At 46.0% G+C, this 23,540-nt stretch overlaps 1 protein-coding gene across 6 annotated transcripts in view; it reads right to left on the bottom strand.

Annotated features, from left to right (window-relative positions):
- The window catches only part of SCAP (SREBF chaperone), a 96,731-nt gene that overhangs the window by 30,918 nt on the left and 42,273 nt on the right, over positions 1-23,540 (bottom strand). For all 6 annotated transcript variants that reach the window (XM_069561608.1, XM_069561606.1, XM_069561609.1 and 3 more), the window contains one exon: positions 17,107-17,326. In XM_069561608.1, coding sequence (XP_069417709.1) covers positions 17,107-17,228 — 122 coding nt within the window. In that variant the 5' untranslated portion in view covers positions 17,229-17,326. The remainder of the gene's footprint in view (positions 1-17,106; positions 17,327-23,540) is intronic.

Below are 23,540 nucleotides of genomic sequence, written 5' to 3'. Positions count from 1 at the left end.
GGACTGGCTTATGCTGTGCAGCTATTTGTTTTCTGTTTGTCAAATGACTTTTGCTCGTCGATTCCTCCATTGCTTTTTTTTTTTTAAAATAACAGGGAAGGGTTGATTTTTTGTAGCGTGCCACTTCAACTGACTTCTACTTTCCTGTTCTATATATCTTGGAAATTATTTTCTTAGTGGTTACCTTGAAAGTGAAAGTCACTCAGTTGTGTCCGACTCTTTGGGACCCCATGGACTATACAGTCCATGGAATTCTCCAGGCCAGAATACCGGAGCAGGTAGCCTTTCCCTTCTCCAGGGGATCTTCCCAACCCAGGGATCAAACCCAGGTCTCCCACATTGCGGGTGGCTTCTTTACCAGCTGAGCCATGAAGGAAGCCCGTAGTTACCTTGGGAGTTCTATTATTAACAACTTATAGGACTTCCCTGGTGGTTCAGTGGTTATTAGGAATTCACCACTAATGCAAGGGACACATGCTCAATCCTTGGTCCAGGAAGACTCCACATGCTGCAGGAACTGCTGAGCCCACGCTCTGGAGTCTGTGAGCTGTAACTGCTGAGCGCACGCGCCGTAACCACTGAAGCCACCCGCCCTAGCGCCTGTGCTCTGTAACGAGAGTGCCCAGCAGGGAGAAGCCCACAGACAACAGCAAAGACTCCGCACAGCCAAAAACTAAACAACAGCAAAACCATGTAACAATCTAGGCTGAACAGTATCATTACAGAGGAGTTCAAAAGCAAATCTGGGCAGGCAGAAGAAAGGATCAGCAATCACGAAAATAAGACAACTGAAATTAAGCAGACTGAGAGTGTTGCATCCACAGTATACACTCTGACAGTACATCCTGGTCTTTCTCCTTTTATTTTGTTACTGTCACAGATTACACTTTACACATTTCTTCTCATTAACATAGCTTTTACGTTACATTTAATACACATGACCTTTAAATCACACAAGACAAAGAAAGAAATTACAAACCAAACCAAAAGCACAGCAACACTGATCATTTTTGCTAGTGTTTATTAGTGGTAACAAATTTGCTCAGCTTTTGTTTATATGAAAATTGCTTAATTTGTCCTCCAATACTGAAGTACAGTTTTGCAGAAGATAGAACTCTTGGTCGAGTCTTTTCCTTTCAGGACTTTAAATGCCTCCATGGTGAAAAAGTTGTCTTAAAACTCAACATTTTGGCCTCCAGTCCCATTAAGTCATGGCAAATAGATGGGGAAAAAATGGAAACAGTTATAGATTTTATTTTGGGGGGCTCCAAAATCATTGCAGATGGTGACTGCAGCCATGAAATGAAAAGACGCTTGCCCCTTGGAAGAAAAGCTATGACCAACCTAGACAGCATATTACAAAGCAAAGACATTACTTTGCCAACAAAGGTCCGTCTAGCCAAAGCTATGGTTTTTCCGGTAGTCATGTATGGATGTGAGAGTTGGACTGTAAAGAAGGCTGAGCGCCTAAGAATTGATGCTTTTGAACTATGGTGCTGGAGAAGACTCTTGAGAGTCCCGTGGACTGCAAGGAGATCAAACTAGTCAACCCCAAAGGAAATCAGTCCTGAATATTCATTGGAAGGACTGACGCTGAAGCTGAAATTCCAATACTTTGGCCATTGACTGCAAAGAACTGACTCACTGGAAAAGACCCTGATGCTGGGAAAGACCAAAGGCAGGAGGAGAAAGGGACAACAGAGGATGAGATGGTTGGATGGCATCACTAACTCAATGGACATGAGTCTGAGCAAGCTCCAGGAGCTGCTGATGGACAGGGAAGCCTGACATGCTTCAGTCCATGGGGTTGTAAAGAGTCGGACAAGACTGAGTGACTGGACTGAACTGAACTGATGGTTTCCGAGAGGAAATCAGCCATTAATCTATTGAAAATTCCTTTTATGTGAAGAGTTGCTTCTCTCTTGCTGCTTCCAAAAGGTAAGGTTCACCTGTTTGGAAGCAGGTATCAAGGGCTGTCCCTGGACTCAGCTAAGGTTCTGCTGGGGGAAACTCTGCACGAGGGCTGGGCTGACCCCTGGGTGTAGAGAGGAGCCCAGGGCCCAGAGCTAAGGCTGCTGGAGCTTTAGCTCTACTAGAAGATGAAGGCGGGCCATATGCTTTATTTATCTACATTCACTTTCCACACAGTAGCTGCTCAAAACACACTCACTAAACTGAAAGCAGCCTGTTTCTCAAGATTTGAAATATTTAAAACATCTGTGAATTCCAGGACTTTAAACATTCCTGCAAGGAAATCAAATTAGTCAATCCTAAAGGAAATCAATACCCTGAATATTCACTGGAAGGACTGATGCTGAAGCTTTAATACTTTGGCCACCTGATCTGAAGAGCCTGCTCACTCGAAGAGATCCTGATGCTGGGAAAGACTGAGGACAAGAGGCAAACGGGACGACAGAGGATGAGATGGGTAGATAGGATCCACTGACTCAATGAACACGAACTTGGGCAACCTCCACGAGATAGTAGTAAAGAACCGGAAAGCCTGGCATGCCGCAGTCCATGGGGTCCCAAAGACTTGGACGTGACTTAGTGACTATACAAAAACAACAACAAAACATTCTAGCAGGAAAAAAAAGAAGGGCAGCACACCCCAGAGCATCCACTTTCTTAGGATGAAATCTATTCGGAAACAGCCACAGACCTTGAGATACCTAAAATGGCTCACGGTCATTCTCCAAGCTTGCCCTGGAGCCACATACAACTCCCCTTCTGCTTCTGAGGCTCTGCACCTGGCTGACCACTCTTGCCCCTTCTTCTTCAGGATAACTCAGTTTCAAGCCTCAGCTGCAGTATTCCTTCCACAGGAAGTCCTTCCGCTCCCCCGCAAAGTCCAGGTTAATAAGGCCTCTCCTCCTCCTGCTGCTGCTGCTGCTGCTAAGTTGCTTCAGTCATGTCCAACTCTGTGCAACTCCATAGACGGCAGCCCACCAGGCTCTGCCGTCCCTGGGATTCTCCAGGCAAGAACACTGGAGTGGGTTGCCATTTCCTTCTCCAACGCATGAAAGTGAAAAGTGTAAGTGAAGTCGCTCAGTCGTGTCTGACTCTTAGCGACCCCATGGACTGCAGCCCACCAGGCTCCTCTGTCCATGGGATTTTCCAGGCAAGAGTACTGGAGTGGGGTGCCATTGCCTTCTCTGGCCTCTCCTCCTAGGATCTACCAAAGGGCCCCATACTCCTCCCCAAATGGTCCTTACCACTGACCGGGAACCTGTCTGTTTCTGTCTCTGTAACAATGACAACAGCTTCTAACTCTCACTGAGAACCTGTGATGTGCCAAGTGCCTTCCATCTTTTTGCTCATTTAAGCCTCACCACTGCCCAACGAGGCACGCAGAAGCTATATCTCCCCCAAGAAAGTGACAGAACCAGTATGTGAACACAGACAGTCTGGGCCCAGAGTCCACTCTCTATCATGCTAAATATAAGCACAAGAAAAAGATTCTACAGAAATACAAAATGCAAGGTAATCATCACCATCCATGGCTACCAAATGTGAGACCAAAAGGAATGCTTGGAAGAAAAGTGTCGGGCAATTTTACAAGCAAAAGCACTCACTTTATCAAGGTCAGAAAAAAAAGACCAAAGACAGAAACTGGAGGTTTCTACCACCAACCCACATTGCTTCTGCAAACTCGTTTCATAGGCCAGATTCTGTCGTGGCTTACTCTGACCTTACAGGGGCACAGGGAAGGAATCAAGTCTCTAAACCCCTCCCTGAATTTCCTGTCTCAGCTCCACCCATCCAGCTGCTCAGGCCAAGCACTCTGAGCTTGCGCTCTCTCGCACTCCACACCTGGTGCTCAGAAAAATCCTAAAGACTCCATCTTCAAAATACATTCAGACTTGGCCACATCACACCACCTCCAGGGCCTCCCCTTAGACTGAGCAACAGCTATCGACTCTTATCTGGAGTAATGGATGCACTAGCCCAGCTAGACTTCCTGTTTCTCCTCCTGAAATCACTTGTTTCCTCATCAGGTGCAGGTCACTCTGAATTTCCCCATCTCCCAGCCCACACACCTCTCTGCTGCTGTGCCCGCAGGGCCCACGGCCAGCCACCCAACACCTCTCCAGGGCCTGCTGCTGCCCTACCCTTGATCCCCCTCATCTGATCTCTGGACATGCTGGCTCAATTTCCAGCTGCCAGCACTGGCATCTCTTCACCTGAGAGTGTTCCACTGCTGCTGGAGGCCTCTCTGCCTCACAGAGACGGGCCCCAAGTGCCAATTGAGGATTAATGCTAGCTGGAAGCAGCCCAGTCGGTGGTTCCTGTTATTACTGTATAGATTAGGGGTCGGCAAACTACAGTCCATGTCCTGTATTCATGTGGTCTGTGAATTCAAAGTGATTTTTACATTTTAAAAGGGTTAAAACCAACAAGACCTTCTATAATTAATAACCCCCCCCCCCAAAACGATGTCCTTTCCACCACAGAGGACTGCAATGCAAAAACTGGGAGTCAAGAGATACCTGGAGGGAAAAAAAAAAAAAGAGATACCTGGAAGAACAGGCAAATTTAGCCTTGGAGTACAAAATGAAGCAGGGCAAAGGCTAACAGAGTTCTGTCAAGAGAATGCACTGGTCATACCAAACATCCTCTTCCAACAATACAAAGAGACCACTCTACACATGGACATCACCAGATGATCAGTACAAAAATCAGACTGATTATATTCTTTGCAGTCAAAGATGGAAAAGCTCTATACCGTCAACAAAAACACCACCTGAAGCTGAGTGTGGCTCAGACCATGAGCCCCTTCTTGCCAAATTCAGACTTACGTGAAGAAAACAGGGAAAACCACTAGGCCATTCAGGTATGACCTTAATCAAATCCCTTACGATTATACAGTGGAAGTGACAAACACATTCAAGGGATTAGATCTGATAGACAGAGTGCCTCAAGAACTATGGATGGAGGTTCATACACTGTACAGGAGGTAGTGACCAAAACCATGCCAAAGGAAAAGAAATGCAAGAAGGCAAAATGGTTGTCTGTGGAGGGCTTACAAATAGCTGGAAAAAGGAGAAGCGAAAGGCAAGACAAAAAAGGAAGATACCTAACTGACTGCAGAGTTTCAGAGAACAGCAAGGAGAGATAAGAAAGCCTTTTTAAATGAACAATGCAATGAGAAAGAGAAAACAACAGAATGGGAAAGACTAGAGATCTCTTTAAGAAAATCAGATAATAAGGAACATTTCATGCAAAGATGGACACAATAAATGACAGAAACAGCAAGAACCTAACAGAAGCAGAAGACATAAGAGATGCCAAGAATACACAGAACTGTACAAAAAAGGTCTTAATGACCCAGATAACCATGGAGGTGTGATCACTCACCTAGAGCCAGACATCATGGAGTGTGAAGTCAAGTGGGCCTTAGAAGGCATTACTACAAACAAGGCTAGTGGAAGTGATGGAATTTCAGCAGAGTTATTTCAAATCCTAAAAGATGATGCTGTTAAAGGGCTGCACTTAATATGCTAGCAAATCTGGAAAACTCGGCAGTGGCCATAGGACTGGAAAAGGTCCATTTTCATTCCAATCCCAAATAAGGGCAATGCCACAGAATGTTCAAACTACTGGACAATTGTGCTCATTTCACATGCTAGCAAGGTAAAGTTCAAAATCCTTCAAGCTAGGCTTCAAAAGTATGTGACTGAGAACTTCCAGATATACAAGCTGGATTTAGAAGAGGCAGAGGAGCCAGAGATCAAATTGTCAAGATCCACTGGATCTAGGAAAAGCAAGAGAATTACAGAAAAACATCTACTTCTGCTTCACTGACTACACTAAAGCCTTTGACTGTGTGGATCACAACAAACTGGAAAATTCTGAAAGAGATGGGAATACCAGACCACCTTATTTGCCTCCTGAGAAATCTGTATGCAAGTCAAGAAGCAACAGTTAGAAATGGACATGGAACAGACTGGCTCTAAATTGGGAAAGGAGTACATCAAGGCTGTATATTGTCACCCTGTTGATTGAACTTATATGCAGAGTACATTATGCGAAATGCTGGGCTGGATGAAGCAAAAGCTGGAATCAAGATTGCCAAGAGAAATATCAATAACCTCAGATATGCAGATGATACCACCCTAATGGCTGAAAGTAAAGAGGAAATAAAGAGGCTCTTGATGAAGGTGAAAAAGGAGAGTGAAAAGGCTGGCTTAAAACTCAACATTCAAAACACTAAGATCATGGCATCCGGTCCCTTCACTTCATGGCAAACAGATGGAGAAAAATGGCAAGAGTGAGAGACTTTATTTTTTTAGGCTCCAAAATCACTGCAAATGGTGACTGCAGCCATGTAATTAAAAGACCCTTGCTCCTTGGAAGAAAAGCTATGACAAACCTAGATAGCCTATTAGAAAGCAAAGACATCAGTTTGCTGACAAATGTCTGTATAGTCAAAGGTATGGTTTTTCTAGTAGTCATGGACCATAAAGAAGGCTGAGTGCAGAAAAACTGATGCTTTTTACCTGTGGTTTTGCAGAAGACTCTTGAGAGTCCCTTGAACTGCACAGAGTTCAAACTAGTCAACCCTAAAGGAAATCAACCCTGAATATTCACTGGAACAACTGATGCTGAAGCTTCGATACTTTGGTCACCTGATGTGAAGAGCTGACTCACTGGAAAAGACCCTGATGCTGGGAAAGACTGATGGCAGAAGGAGAAAAGGGGACAAGAGAAGATAAGATAATTGGATGGCATCACTGACTCAGTGGACACGAGTTTGAGGAAACTCCAGGTGATGGTGAAGGGCAGGGCAGCCTGGCATGCTGCAGTCCATGGGGTTGTAAAGACTCAGACACAACTGAGCGACTGAACATCAACATATAAAACAAAACGACCAAAGAAAAATATGTGATGAAGGCTCCACGTGGCCCTCCTATGCGGCCCTGCAGGGGATGAGTCTGCTGACCCGGCGGAGGGTGCAGCTCTCCCCGTCGGGGAGCTCTGAGGCGGACGACCTGCACTGTTCCTCAGTGTCCCCAAATGTGACTCTCAGGCGGCCCACGGTATAAACTTGCCAGATAATGTGCCTCCCTTTCCAGCCCCCTCTCCCACCCGCTGACCACTATTCATTCCATCTTGCACATAAGCTGCTGCTGCTGCTAAGTCGCTTCAGTCGTGTCTGTGCAACCCCAGAGACGGCAGCCCACCAGGCTCCCCTGCCCTTGGGATTCTCCAGGCAAGAACACTGGAGTGGGTTGCCATTTCCTTCTCCAATGCATGAAAGTGAAAAGTGAAAGTGAAGTCACTCAGTCGTGTGTGACACATAAGCTACATGCACTCAAATCCTTGCCTCGAGGAGCCCAAACTAACACACGCCCTCTACCCACTAAATGCTAACTAAACTCCTGTGTATCCTTCAAGGCCACCTCATCTTTCCAACCCAAGCAGTTAGGCACCTCTCTTCTACATTCCCATGACAACCTGCAGACACCGCTCCTCAATTCACCTGCTTAATTAATGTAAGAGATGTGAGGTGGGAACATGTCCTTCTAACTTTCGCATCCTCATACCAGCCACATGGAAGATGTTCAAGACATGTAGGCTGATTTTTAACCTACCAGATGCTGTACTGAGGACTAGCTTCATGGTGTGCACCTATATGGCTGCGTAAGACCCCACGTTCAGAAGGGCCTGGAGCTTTGGGTTTAATGCTCTGCAGTAGATATACAGAAATTCTTAACAAATCTATCTTTTGATTTGTGTTTCATAAGCCAAGTCCATCACAACGGCACATGATGCGGAGTATAGGTTCACAGGCGGTCCCTCCACCCTCGGCCAGGAGTGTGACCATCAGCGCCCCTGCCCGCCTGCGTCCCAGGATCTGGCCATCCCCTCTCAGGCCAGGTGTCCATGTGCTGCTGCTGCCTACAGGCACCCAATCAAAACCAGTAGGGCTGTTCAGCAGCGCACCCCTCACTGTGTCCTGGAGCTGGGCGAGGCACCGGCCGTGGCTTATCCCAGGCTGGCTGTACCACAGCACATCGGATGGGCAGGAGCAACTTGGCAGGAGCAAGCCTTTCACCCACTCGCATCTGAACATACTCCAGAACCTTTAATGGTACTTTTCCCTTGCTTTTTGAGGAGGCAGCCCTGCACCTTCATGCTGCACTGGGTCCCACAAATGATGGTGTTACGATGAGAGCTCAGGCGACACCAAAGACACACAGGAAGAGCACCCAGAAAGATGGCACGCAGAGGCATGGCACAGGACTCCCCTCCAAAGGCACCAGCAGTCGGACGCGCTTCCTCTCTCCCCTTCTCAGGGGACAGCAGAGCAGAACTAGGGTTGGGTGGTGAAAGTCTACAAGGGGAAACTTCGGAGATCTCCTGATCTCTCTTCTGTTTGAGGAAGTCTGGGTTGATAAGGGCACCTCTGATCTCCTCCAAGCCCTTCAGAACTTTTCCAGAGTTTGTGTGTGGGGCCAGGGGTAACTTCTGCTTGGAGGGAGCCTCTGGCTTCAGAGTGCTGAACAGGACCTAGGAGCGGCTGCTGTAGCTGGGCCCCAGGCTCCTGCATCTGGGCTTTGGGACACAGGTCCGTGGTGCTCTGGGACATCCTTCCCGGCCAACCAGCCCAGCTCTCAAAGCACAGGTGCAGACCCGGCTTCTGTTACTCAGATTTCTTTTTCATTCATGAAAAGAATCTAAGCATGTTCAGAGTGGTCACAGGGTACAGAAAGAAGCAGCCTGTTCTATAAGCCCGGGTGCCCACCTGCAAAGGGGTGACGACAATCATGGGGAAACCTGAGCCACGGCAGACACGGGAGAGAGAGGTTGAGAGCAGAGGCCACCACAACCGAGATGTCCGGTCTCAGCCTGAACGGGCTGCTTTGCTCCAGAGAAAAAGGAGGAAAGGGCCATGTCTGCTCTCAGACATCCACACACCCTGCAGGATTCGCCTCCTTTAGGGGGTTCGGAATGGTCTCATTGTGATTCCAACTTGCTCTCTAAGGTAAAATTCACCCTCTGTAACCACGAGCAGCACGTTATGGAATCACAAGTGACCCAGTGACCCCCACATAAACCTCTGACCCACAGGGACGGCAACCCAGCTGGCCTGGCACCCAGACACTGTTCCTTCACACCACAGCATGCCCACCGCTTCCCATGGTAGACCCAAGCAACAGGACTCTGCCTTGCTGGGCCGCTGCAGGGCATCCTGGTGGCCTAATTAGCTCTAGGAAATGTAAGTAGACACCTGTCGCCACAGTGCCTACTTGCTACAAGTTTCATCAGATTTTCCCAAAGGAAAGAGCATTCATGGCTCCCAGGGTGATCCTGTGATGAACAGGCGCACAGCTCAGGAAGCTGCTAGAGCCAGACAGAGGGAGCGAGAGCAGCAGCCCCTTCATCAGGCTGAACAAGTTTCTCGTTCCACGTAGACTACAGGTAAGCAGTTGAATGGAGCCTGGGCATCTAATGAAACCACTATAAGCGGTCTATTCACTTCTCCAAAGAAGACATACAGATGGCCAATAACCTCATGAAAAGATGCTTGACAGCACGAATTATTCAGTTCAGTTCAGTCACTCAGTCGTGTCCGACTCTTTGCGATTCCATGAATCGCAGCATGCCAGGACTCCCTGTCCATCACCAACTCCCGGAGTTCACTCAGACTCACATCCATCGAGTCAGTGATGCCATCCAGCCATCTCATCCTTGGTCGTCCCCTTTTCCTCCTGCCCCTAATCCCTCCCGGCATCAGGGTCTTTTCCAATGAGTCAACTCTTCACATGAGGTGGCCAAAGTATTGGAGTTTCAGCTTCAAAATCAGTCCTTCCAATGAACATCCAAGACTGATCTCCTTTAGAATGGACTGGTTGGATCTCCTTGCAGTCCAAGGGACTCTCAAGAGTCTTCTCCAACACCACAGTTCAAAAGCATCAATTCTTTGGCACTCAGCTTTCTTTACAGTCCAACTTCACATCCATACATGACCACTGGAAAAACCATAGCCTTGACTAGATGGACCTTTGTTGGCAAAGTAATGTCTCTGCTTTTGAATATGCTGTCTAGGTTGGTCATAACTTTCCTTCCAAGGAGTAAGCGTCTTTTAATTTCATGACTGCAATCACCATCTGCAGTAATTTTGGAGCCCCCCAAAAATAAAGTCTGACATTGTTTCCACTGTTGCCCCATGTATTTCCTATGAAGTGATGGGACCAGATGCCGTGATCTTCATTTTCTGAATGTTGAGCTTTAAGCCAACTTTTTCACTCTCCTCTTTCACTTTCATCAAGAGGCTTTCCAGTTCCTCTTCACTTTCTGCCATAAGGGTGGTGTCATCTGCATATCTGAGGTTACTGATATTTCTCCCGGCAATCTTGATTCCAACTTGTGCTTCTTCCAGCCCAGCGTTTCTCATGATGTACTCTGCATATAAGTTAAATAAGCAGGGTGACAATATACAGCCTTGACATACTCCTTTTCGTATTTGGAACCAGTCTGTTGTTCCATGTCCAGGTCTAACTGTTGCTTCCTGACCTGCACTAATTATTACAGAAATGCAAATTAAAACTACAATGTGGGGTTGGGAGGAAGATTCAAGAGGGAGGGGACATATTTACACCTATGGCTGATTCATGTTGCTGTATGGCAGAAACCAACAGAATATTGTAAAACAATTATCCTCCAATTAAAAATAAATAAAATTAAAAAAATACTACACTGAGGTACTACCTCACACTGGTCAGAATGGCCATTGTAAGACTGTCTACATATAATAAATGCTGAAGAGGATGTGGAAAAAATTTACATTCCCACCAAAAGTGGTGGGAATATAAACTGGGACAGCGCTACAGAAACCAGTATAGAGGTTCCTTAAAAATCAGCTCCCATACAGCCCAGCAAGCTCACTCCTGGGACTCTATCTGGAGCAAACTCTAATTCAAAAAGGCAACAGGCGCTCTTAGGTTCACAGCAGCACTCCTTACAATAGCCAAGACATGGAAACCACCTAAATGCCCACGGACAGATGAATGGATATGGAAGATGAAGCATGTATATATGAAAAAAGGAATATCAGTTATAAAAAAAGGATGAAATAACGCCATTTGCAGCAACATGGACGGACCCAGAGGTGATCGTACGAAGTGAAGTCAGCAAGAGAAAGACAAGCACTATATGATATCACTTATATGTGAAGCTAAAATATGACACAAATGAACTTTACAAACAGAAACAGACACACAGACACAGAAGTTTAGAACCAGTTACCAAAGGGGAATGGGGAAGGATAAATAAGGAGTTTAGAATTAGCAAATACAAACTACTACATAAAAAACAGATAAAACAAGGTCCTCCTCTACAGCAAAGGGAAGAATATTCAATATCCTGTAACAAACCATAATGGAAAGAATATGAAAAACAGTATGTATACATGGATAACTGAATCACTTTGCTGTAGAGAAGAAACTGACACAACATGAGAAATCAACTATCCTTCAGTTAAACACAAAAATCACAGGAACTTCCCTGCTGGGCCAGTGGCTAAGGATCTACCCTGCAGGGGCTTCCCTGGTGGCTCAGCGGATAAAAATCCACCTGCCAACGCATGACACGTGGGTTTGATCTCTGGTCCAGGAACATGCCACATGCCAAGGGGCAACACAACCTGTGCACCAGCTACTGAGGTCATGCGCCTGGAGCCCGTGCTCTGCAACAAGAGAGGCCACTGCAATGAGATGCCCACCACAACTGCAGAGTAGCCCCGCGCGCAGCGACTAGAGAAAAGCCCGTGCAGCAAGAGGACCCAGCACAGCCAACAGACATATACAAAAATTATTTTTCAAAATAATAATAAATGCACAAACTTAAAAAAAATTCAGTGGCACTGCAATCGTCTCTCTCAGGCTGAGAGTGTGGGAGGGTCTGTGTTCGGCATTACTATCTGGCACGGCTCTTGGCATATACTACAGCCATCTAGATTGAGGTGGCTATAAAACCCAACTGCGTGCACTCTCCTCAACGTCTATTATGTAGGACCGCTACCTCAAAAAGCCTCTCTGTCCTCTGTCTAGGCAGATCCTGGCCCACTGGCCACTGGCCCACTGCAACTGAGACTCTTTCTCCAGCTTCTTGGTCAAGGAGCAGGCCCCTGCAGTGACAGTTATCAGCACCAAAGTGTTCCTCATAAAGTTCACATCACCACAGTGAAGTGGAGAAACCACAGATGTGGATCCACCACACAGACCTATCAGCTGCCGCACACACCACTTACTATCTCTCCGTACAAGTGTCATCATCAGCAGAGGAACAAGGGAATAACTGCCGCCTTCAAGGATGTCAGGCGAGCAAATGAAACAGCATGCGGGGAAGCGCTCGCACGCGAAGCCAGTGCTCAGTGAAGATGAGTCTCCACTCCCTCTCGCCAGCCCAGCCCCACCCCGAGGGCTCCCACCCGCTTCCCAGGACTGATGTTCCTCCAGAAACACGTGTGGGATCTAAGACAGGCGTCTGCCCAGCTGGGCTGCAACTGGGCTGCAACTGGGCTGCTGCTGCTGCTGCTCAGTCACCAGGCTGCGGCCGACTCTTTGTGAGCCCATGGACTGCAGCATGCCTGGCTTCCCGGTCCCTCACCATCTCCCAGAGTTTGCCCAAGTTCAAGTCCACTGAATCAGTGATGCCATCCAACCATCTCATCTTCTATTACCTTCTTCTCCTTCTGCCTTCAATCTTTCCCAGCATCAGGGTCTTTTCCAGTGAATCGGCTCTTCACACCAGGTGGCCCAAGAACTGGAGCTTCAGCTTCAGCGTCCGTCCTTCCAGTGAGTATCCAGGATTGGTTTCTTTTAGCATGGACAGGTATGATCTCCTTGCTGTCCAATGCACTCTCAAGACTCTTCTCCAGCACCACAGTTCGAAAGCAGCAATTCTCCGGCACTCTGCCTTCTTTTGTGGTCCAACTCTCACATCCATACCTGACCACTGCAAAGACCACAGCATTGATTATATGGAACTTTATTGGCAAAGTGATGTCTCTGCTTTTTAACACACTGCCTTGGTCATAGCTTTCATTGCAAGAAGCAACTATCTTCTAATTGTAAGGTTGCAGTCACCATCCACAGTGATTTCAGAACCCAAGAAGAGGAAATGTATCAGTGCTTCCACCTTTTCCCCTTCTATTTGCCATGCAGTCATAGCAGCAAATGTCATGATCTTCATTTTCTGAATGCTGACTTTTAGCCAGCTTTTTCACTCTCCTGTTTCACCCTCATCAAGAGGCTCTTTAGTTCCTTTTGCCTTCTGCAATTAGAGTGGTATCATCTGCATACCTGAGGTTGTTGATATTTCTCGCAACAATCTGGATTCCACCTGTAACTCAGCCAGCCCAGCATTTCGAATGGTGTGCTCTGCATATGAGTTAAATAAACAGGGTGACAATGTACAGCCTTGGGGTACTCCTTTCTCAATTTTGAACATCAGCTGTTCCAAATAAGGTTGTAACTACTGCTTCTTGACCTGCATACAGTTTTCTCCAGAGACAGGTAACATGGTCTGGTATTCTCATCTCTTGAAGAGTTTCCCACAGTTTGTTATGATGCACACAGTCAAAAGCTTTAGCGTACTCAATGAAACAGAAGTAGATGTTTTTCTGGAATTCCCTTGCTTTCTCTATGATCCAATGAATGTTGGCAATTTGATCTCTAGTTCCTCTGACTTTTCTAAACCCAGCTTGTACATCTGGAAGTTCTTGATTCAAGTATTGCTGAAGCCTAGCTTGAAGGATTTTGAGCATAACATTACTAGCATGGGAGATAAGTGCAATTGTCCAGTAGTTTGAACATTCATAAAGAAAGCTGAGTGCCGAAGAATTGATGCTTTTGAACTGTGGTGTTGGAGGAGACTTTTGAGAGTCCCTTGGACTGCAAGGAGATCCAACCAGTCCATCCTAAAGGAGATCAGTCCTGGGTGTTCACTGGAAGGACTGATTTTGAAGCTGAAACCCCAATACTTTGGCCACCTGATGCGAAGAGCTGACTCATTTGAAAAGACCCTGATGCTGGAAAGAGTGAGGGAAGGAGGAGAAGGGGACAAAAGAGGATGAGATGGTTGGATGGTATCACCAACACAATGGACATGGGTTTGGGTGGACTCCGCAGTTGGTGATAAACAGGGAGGCCTGGCGTGCTGTGGTTCATGGGGTCACAGAGTCACACACAACTGACTGACGGAACTGAACTGAACTTGAACGTTCTTTAGTACTGCCTTGTTGGGAAACTGGGATGAAGACTGACCTTTCTAGTCCTGCGGCTGCTGCTGGGTTTTCCAAATTTCTTGACATACTGAGTGGATCACTTTAAAAAGCATCATCTTTTAGGATTTTAAGTAGCTCTACTGGAATTTCATCATCTCCACTAGCTTTAGTGGCAGCAGTGCTTCTTAAGGCCCACTTGACTTCACACTCCAGGATGTCTGGCTCTAGGTGAGTGATTACACCATTGTGGTTATCCGGGTCAATAAGATCTTTTCTGTACAGTTTTATGTGTATTCCTGCCACCTCTTTTTGATCTTTTCTGCTTCTGTTAGGTCTTCACCACTTCTGTCTTTTCTGTGTCCATCACTGCATGAAATGTTCTTTTGATATCTCAAATTTTCTTGAAGCCATCGGTAGTCGTTCCCCATTCTGTTGTTTTCCTCTACTTCTTCGCATTGTTCATTGAAAAAGGCCTTCTTGTCTCTCTCTGCTCTTCTCTGGAACTCTGCATGCAGGTGAGCATACCTTTCCCTGTCTCCCTTGCTTTTTGCTTTTCTTCTGCAACTGGGCTACAATGGTTGCTCAATACTGTTATTATCACATCTGCCTCTTCTCCTATCCCCCACCCCATTCTAATTCACCTTGAGTCAAGGAATCTTCCATACTTGAGACCTTAGCCCCAAAGGTCAGAAAGTTTTCATACCAGAGGCCCCTATCACAAATCCAAGGACAATTTGTTTTGAAACACATGTGTGATTTCAAATTATTCATTCAAAGATAAATCCCAGTTGTACCCAGCTACATTCACAGCTGCTGCCCACCTCACACACTCCCTGTCTGGGAAGCTGTCTGGACCCGGCTAGCCAAATCCAATCCTCAGAAGGTGAATGGCAAGAAGAAACACCCTTTCCTTTCTGGTACTAGAGCTGTCCTTGTGGAAAGGGAGTCACAACTACCTCTTCAACTGCCCATTGAGAAAACAAGTTTAATTCAGGGTGTTCATCCATTATGGATTTACTTAACACCCTTCCAGGTGCAAAGGCACATACACAGAGGCTATCACAGAAGTGAGAATTTATGACAGGGGAGCTGGACACCACCCACCCCTACAGAAGGCGAGAGGAGCAATAATGACCATGAGCGTCACCACTGCTGCTATAGAAGTCAGAATAAAAAATACTTTTAGCTGAGATGTGGTAGAACTTTTCAAGAGAGACACACAGTCTAGTGTTCTCAGCATGTGGGCCCCTGGCCTGGGAAGCTGTTTAGAGACGCAAGTTCTTGGCTTCACTCAGACCTGACGAACGAGAAACTCTGGGGTAGAGCCCGGCAGTTTCGTTTAACGGGCCTTCCTGGTGATTCTGATGCTAGCGCAGCTTTAAGAATCTCTGCCCAAGCACATGAGCCAGACCTAGAAAAGGATGATTCTGAAAGACAGAGATGCATAAATTGACGTAAAGGAAAGAATACAAGCAAAACCAAGAGCTGGGTTCTCCGAACACTCCTAATTCATCAGATGCAGGATAAAGCCATAAGCATCTTATCATGTACAACACAAATTATCAAAGTTTAAACAAATACACTGAGCCAGAGTGAGGAGACCAGGGGAACACAGTGCCACAGCTGCAGGCACCAGGATCCCTGGCCTGGATCTGAACTTGGTTCCCTGCTCATTGGTTGTGTAGACCAGGCAAGCTTTAATCTTCCATTCTCCCTTTGGTTAAATGGAAATATAACTGGACCATTTCCCAAGGTTTTTATGAGGATCAATGAGACATTTAATTATATACCTGCTGAAGCACCCAGCAGGAAATTCTCAATGAATATGCTCATCTTTCCTTGTCCTAATTAAGGAAGAACTTGGGATCATTAACAACTGAACAACGAGTTCAGTCCTGAACCATCCTTCTTCCAGCACAGCAATGCAAACTTCTATAAACATTAGATGTGCAACAAATCTGAAAACCAGAATTCTTCCCAGAGACAAGGACGAGGTGGGCTCTTTTCTTGTCAGTGTTTGAGAGCCAAAGGGGACCACTGGTTGTCACCTTACATCAAGCCTCTCCTTCTACAGTGTCTTCATCAGCCGCAGCTTTCAGGGTTCTCCAGGGCCCTGGGACAGCTCAAAAGACATGGAGAGACGGCGGCACAGCCTCCCAACAGTGCGGTGAGTGCGGCGGCCCTGGGACCAGAGGTCAGAGGAGGCTCCCCAGGAACCCAAGAAAATGACTGGAGAGGGAAGTGCCTGGTGATCCAGTGGTTAAGAATCCACCTTGCAATGCAGGAGACACCGGTGCGATCCCTGGTCCAGGACCTAAGACCCCACATCCTGCAAGACAACTAAGTCCAACATGCCACAACCAGAGAGCCCGCACACTGCAAGTACTGGGCCCACACAACTGGAGTCCATGCGACAAAAGATCCCGCGAGAGGCAATGACAGGCCCATGTGTAGAAAACCCTATCCTGGGATTAGCCTGCAACACTGATGGGATCCCAAGAAGTGTTGAAATGGACTGTTCTTGCAACACTCCAAGGCTCCTGCTCTTAACCAGATACCAAAAGGAAGCTACCACTGCTGAGAAGGAAAATTAAAAGATCACACTTTTATTCACCCTGCAGTTTCTTAGAAACATCTCAACGTTATTTTGAGAACTTCTCAATAATATGAACAAACCTGGCGACTTACTAAATTAGGGTGAGCCTGGGCTGTTTTAGTGCAGCGGCTTCCACCCCAGGACTAGAGGTTCCCACTGGTGGCCCGGAATGAGCCTCAAGTTCCACTGTGTAAAAAGACACAGTCCAAGGGCTACACAACAGTCAGGGTTAGGAAGTCGACTGGCCTACCATATCCAGGGCAACTTGGAAACATACCAGCAGGCTAAGATGCAGAGCCCCGTGAAGAGAATGATGGGGATGGGGTAGGACGCACAGAACAGCCCATGGTTGTAGAAGGCCTGAGATATCTTCTCACGCAGCCTTTCAGTCAGGGTCATCCTCAGCTGAAGTCACCTTGCTGCCATCCCGGAAAGTGACCATGGATCAGCCTGGCACACGCTGGATGGCACTGACAACGTACACCATTTGCAGACACCTGGCAAGAAGGGAGAAAAGCGAATTAGCAAGGAGGACCTGGCCGTGAACATTAGGGCACCCAGGGGAGGTGGCAGGGACGTGGAGACCGAATCAGGATGTGTACAGGTAAGAGCTGGAGACATCAACTCCAACCCCCACACTCATATACACACGTGCATAATCTTGGTCAGCTCCTAGTGACTGTGGGCAGTGTCCAAGTAAGTCTAACCAAAGAAACCAAAAAACTGCCCCTCTAGCTCTAGTGACAAACTGTCAACCATTTTCCACATTAGGCACTTTCTTAAAAAGGCCACTTCCTCGAGAGGGCATTGTTCTCACATGTGGCACAGGAGAGCATGCCTGTGTAATTGACAGCAACTTCAGCTGCTCTCGGCCAAATGGACATTCTGGAAACCCTCCCCCCTGTTCTCTGTGCAAAGGCCAGACCAAGAGAAATCCTTGGGAAAAACCTTCAAGGACTGACCCCTCAAAAAAACACGTTTCTTGCACAAACAGTGATTCACTGATAAAGAATGTTCAGTAAGGTCAGCCCTCAACGTAAAAACACCAGAAAGCCTAGGCCCCTGGCATAAAACAAACTGCACTGCAAGGTGGAAGTCTCTGCTTCTGGTCCCCCGTTGTTCTGGGAACATGTGGGGCAGAGGGCCCCTTCTGCTGCTGCTGCCCAAGCTGTCTCCTTCTTTGAGTGACAGCGCCCAGCGCGACTCAGAACACCAGCTTTCTGCACAAGATCCGCCCTGCACGGACTGTCAGTTAAGGTCCCCTCCCTGACCCCCACCAGGCTGGTCATGTCTGTCTCCCTGGACTTTGACTTCTAACAAAAAGAAGCAAAACTGGACATGGCGGTACTGAATCCTCCCCGAGAGGTTCTGGCTCCCAGATCACTGCGCTGCTCTGGCTCCAGTCCTTTCTGAAGACTCATTAGGTCTTCCTTCTGGCCATCCCATAGTCTTCCAATTAAATCTCTGTTTTGTCTGTGCGTTGCTTCCCAACAGAGAAACTTACACCCAAAAAATCAGAATATAAAATTCTAATAGAAAGGCCCAAAGAATTCCTTTCCCTGCTGAGCTCTCCAATGAAATTCACGTTTAAATCTACTTCTGGAATTCCCCAGTGGTTCAGTGGTTAAGAATCTGCCTGCCAATGCAGGGGACACAGGTTCAATCCCTGGTCTGGGAAGATTTCACACGCTGTGGAGCAACGAAGCCCATGGACCACAACCACTGAGCGCGTTGTACTAAAGCCCATGAGCTGCAACTACTGAAGGCCGTGCGCACCGACAGCCCGTGCCCCACAGCAGCAGAAGCCATGGCAAGGAGAGACCACGCAGCACAACTAGAGAGCAGCCCCCTGCCCGCTGCAACTAGACAGAAAGCCAGCGCACAGCAATAAAGACCAAGCACAGCCATTACATTAACAGATAAAAATAGAACTATTTCTTAAAAAAAAAAAAATTGACTTCTCCTGTTCCATGTTGCTATTTTCCAGTCTGTGCTACACAGAACCTGCCCAGATGTGTCTCTTGGCGTGATCTGGTTCACTGATGAAACCCAGGCCAAAGAGGTGATGCCTCAGCAGTGTGACACCAGAAAAGAGAAGCAGAAGCAGTCACACCACAGCCGGTTAACAAGAAGGGATTCACTCCATCCGCCTTCCCGGAGGCACACGCCTCAAGCATGCGCGCAATCCTCCAGTCCAAGAACCTTCTAAGGAAACATGACCCAGAGCCCTCTGTGGGTCAACTCAAAAGGCAGCAGGCAGGGGAGCCAGCAAGTGACAGCTCTGCCCAAGTAGCAGAGCTGCTAACAAGAGCCCAGCCCCCCAGGCTCACCTGCAGCCTCAGAGCTCACGAAGGTCTCAGGCCAGGGCCCGCGGCAGGACCCCGCAGCTGCGCTCCCCGCCAGCATAACCCAGGACTCTGGGGAAGCGACCTTTCTGCTCCCACGCCCCTAACCCTCCGTCCTGCCCCAAGGGGGAAACAAACACTAATGAGAAGCCTGTTTGTAGAAAGACACTGTCAGGAACAAGCTGGAGCTTTTCCAACCTCAGTCCTCTGCCAAGCCCCACATCTCTTCCCTTAAAGGTCCCCAAACCAAGCCCACCAGGAAACTGTGATGCTACTAATCCTAATCTCCTTCTCAGGCCTCTTCTGTTCTCTTATACATGAAATTACTAATATGAGAAAAAAAAAAAAAAGAAAAACATCTCCCTTCCATTCTGCAGCAAGTACAAGTCTTTCTGACATGATCTTAGTCATTTTCAGTTCCCATTCATCTTGATTACGGAGTAAAGTTATGACCAACCTAGATAGCATATTCAAAAGCAGAAACATTACTTTGCCAACAAAGGTCCGTCTAGTCAAGGCTATGGTTTTTCCTGTGGTCATGTATGGATGTGAGAGTTGGACTGTGAAGAAAGCTGAGCGTCGAAGAATTGATGCTTTTGAACTGTGGTACTGGAGAAGACTCTTGAGAGTCCCTTGGACTGCAAGGAGATCCAACCAGTCCATTCTGAAGGAGATCAGCCCTGGGATTTCTTTGGAGGGAATGATGCTAAAGCTGAAGCTCCAGTACTTTGGCCACCTCATGAGTTGACTCATTGGAAAAGACTCTGATGCTGGGAGGGATTGGGGGCAGGAGGAGAAGGGGATGACAGAGGATGAGATGGCTGGATGGCATCACCAACTTGACGGACGTGAGTCTGAGTGAACTCTGGGAGTTGGTGATGGAGGCCTGGCGTGCTGCAATTCATGGGGTCCAAAGAGTCGGACACGACTGAGCAACTGAACTGAATTGAATTGTTCATTTTCATAGCACCCGGAAAACAAAATCATAAAACAAACAAAAAAAAGAAATCCAAATTCTAGTTCATTACACAGCCCACCTACCTGAACCTGGCAAGAGAATTACTTATCTTTCCTCCACTATGTTCACTTTGACACGAAGCTATTCTAAAGCACAATTTATCCAACCTGAACTGAAATTTTCTTTCCTACATCGCCCCACACTTATAAATTTCTTCAGCTCAAAATCTACACTCTGAACTCAGCTTCCTGAATTTAAAGAGACACAACAGTTTTTATGTGATATATACACATACAGTGGAATGTTATTCGGCCACAGAAAGGAATGAGGTTCTGACATACACTACAACATGGACAGACCCTCCAAACATGCTAAATGAAATAAGGCAGACGCAACAAGACAAACTGTATATGATGCCACTTATAAGAAACATCTAGATTAGGAAAATTCATAGAGACAGAAGACAGATTAGAGGTTACTAGGAGCCTGGGGACAGAGAGGATTGGGAGTTACTAATTACAGCTGCTTTCTGGGGTGATGAAAAGTTTTAGAAATAGATAATGGTGATGGCTGCACAACACTGTGAATGTAATTAATGTCCCTGAATCGCACAATTAAAAATAGTTAACATGGCAAATTTTATGTTTATACATATTTTAACACAATAAAAAATAATTTAAGAAATTAAAAACATAATTTAAAAAAATAAAAAATAGTAACTTAAAATAATTTTTAAAAATTAAAAACAGACAGAATATGTAGAAGGGATGGAGGCTCTGGGGGCCTGAGCGGACCTATTACACAAAAATGCAAATGATTTTGTCCAATGCCTTCATGGGAGACCCTGCTACAAGCAAAAACAAAGGGCTCTGTTGTTATAGACCCACATTACAGAGCTGTATGTATAAAGAAAAAACACTATTGGAACCAGGACAAAGAACAGCCCTGGAGGAAGTCTATGGAGAGGACAAGCCCAGATCAAGTCAGACCCACTGGCTCAGAGGACAAAGGGTACAAAGAACAGGAGGAGTCCCTGAGGGCGGGCTGGGGAGGCAGACTGGTGCCACTGTGTCACGGGCTTGCCGAACCCGTGATTCTGAACCTGCCCTGAACCAGACCACAAAGGCCCAAGTTTTAGAAAAATCCATACACGTAACATACATTAACATAGAACATTACTTTTTTAAAAAAGAGATGATGGTCTATTTTGTGCCTGTATTCACCAAACTTTCAGCATTTAAAATTCTCTTCAACCAACTCACAAAAGTTAAACACTCAACCAAGAAAAATAAATGTGTCAAAGCCCCAAGAAGAGAGTAGGAAAAGAGATGCAAAAGACAACATAGACTGCAGGCTCTGTCTCAAAGCTTTCCAAGACCACTTGTTGAAAAGCCTTACCATCTCCCCTAAATTTCAGCCATACTGGACCCATCATGCTTATTCTTACCACAAATATTTACTCTCTCCTTTCTCTGGAATAAATACCCAGAAGCGAAACTGCTAGGAAACATAAAATGTACTATACAACCTAAGACTGCCAACATATTTTCCAGAGTGCCCACACCGCTTTCCACCAGATGGACTTTGTTTCTTGGCATCCTCACCAGCATTTGATATTGCTACTATTCTTTATTTTAGTAGGATTAATAGAGTGTATAGGTATCTCATTTGATCTTGATTTGCATTTCCCTAATGGATAGTGAGAGGAAAAGGAGAAAAGGAAAGACACACCCATTTGAATGCAGAGTTTCAAAGAATAACAAGGAGAGATAAGAAAGCTTTCTTCAGTGATCAATGCAAAGAAATAGAGGAAAACAACAGAATGGGAAAGACTAGAGATCTCTTCAAGAAAATTAAAGACACCAAGGGAACATTTCATGCGAAGAAGGGCACAATAAAGGACAGAAATGGTGTGGACCTAACAGAAGCAGAAGATATTAAGAAGAGGTGGCAAGAATACACAGAACTGTACAAAAAAAGATCTTCATGACCCAGATAACCACAATGGTATGATCACTCACCTAGAGCCAGATATCCTGGAATGTAAAGTCAAGTGGGGCTTAAGAAGCATCACTATGAACAAAGCTAGTGGAGGCGATCAAATTCCAGTTGAGCTATTTCAAATCCTAAAAGATGATGCTGTGAAAGTGCTGCACTCAATATGTCAGCAAATTTGGAAAACTCAGCAGTGGCCACAGGACTGGAAAAGGTCCGCTTTCATTCTAATGCCAAAGAAAGGCAATACCAAAGAATGTTCAAACTACTGCACAATTGTACTCATTTCACACGTTAATAAAGTAATGCTCAAAATTCTCCAAGCCAGGCTTAACAGTACATTATCTGTGAACTTCCAGATGTTCCAGCTGGATTTAGAAAAGGCAGAGGAACCAGAGATCAAATTACCAACATTCACTAGATCATCGAAAAAGCAAGAGTTCCAGAAAAACATCTACTTCTGCTTTATTGACTACACCAAAGCTTTTGACTGTGTGGATCACAATGAACTGTGGAAAATTCTTCAGGAGATGGGAATACAAGACCACCCTACCTGCCTCCTGAGAAATCTGTATACAGGTCAAGGAGCGACAGTTAGAACTGGACATGGAACAACAGACTGGTTTCAAATCGGGAAAGGAGTATATCAAGGCTGTATATTGTCACCCTGCTTATTTAACTTATACGCAGAATACATCAACATCATGTGAAATGCCAGGCTGAATGAACCACAAGCTGGAATCAAGATTGCTGGGAGAAATATCAATAACCTCATATACAGATGGGCAGATGACATCACACTTACGGCAGAAAGCGAAAAGCCTAGAGGAACTTCAGAGTCTCTTGATGAAAGTGAAAGAGGAGAGTGAAAAAGTTGACTTAAAACTCAACATTCAGAAAACTAATATCATGGCATCCAGTCCCATCACTTCATGGTCAATAGATGGGGAAACAATGGAAACAGTGAAGAGACTTCATTTTGGGGGGCTCCAAAATCACTGCAGATGGTGACTGCAGTCATGAAATTAAAAGACACTTGTTCCTTGGAAGAAAAGCTATGATCAACCTAGACAGCATATTAAAAAACAGAGACTACTTTACCAACAAAAGTCTGTCCAGTCAAAGTTAGTTAAATCTTCTTTAAAGATTTGACAGAATTTACTAGTGAAGCCATCTGATCTTGGGCTTTTTCCTTCTGTGTGGGAAGTTTTTAAACTATTAACTCAATCTCTTTATCTGTCAAGTCTATTCAGATTTTCTATTTCTTCTTGAATAAATTTTGTTAGTTTGTGTTTCCAGAAATTTGTCTATTTCACCTAGGCTATCGAATTTATTAGCATAATATTTGCTGTTCATAGTGTTATAGTCATTTTTATTACTGAAGGTTGGTGGTCCCGTCCCGTCCCCACTTTC

The sequence above is a fragment of the Ovis canadensis genome, chromosome 19 (assembly GCF_042477335.2).
Source record: "Ovis canadensis isolate MfBH-ARS-UI-01 breed Bighorn chromosome 19, ARS-UI_OviCan_v2, whole genome shotgun sequence".
Lineage (NCBI taxonomy): Eukaryota > Metazoa > Chordata > Mammalia > Artiodactyla > Bovidae > Ovis > Ovis canadensis.
The sequence above is the reverse complement of the archived record's forward strand: the minus strand, read 5'-3'. Positions and strand labels throughout refer to the sequence as shown.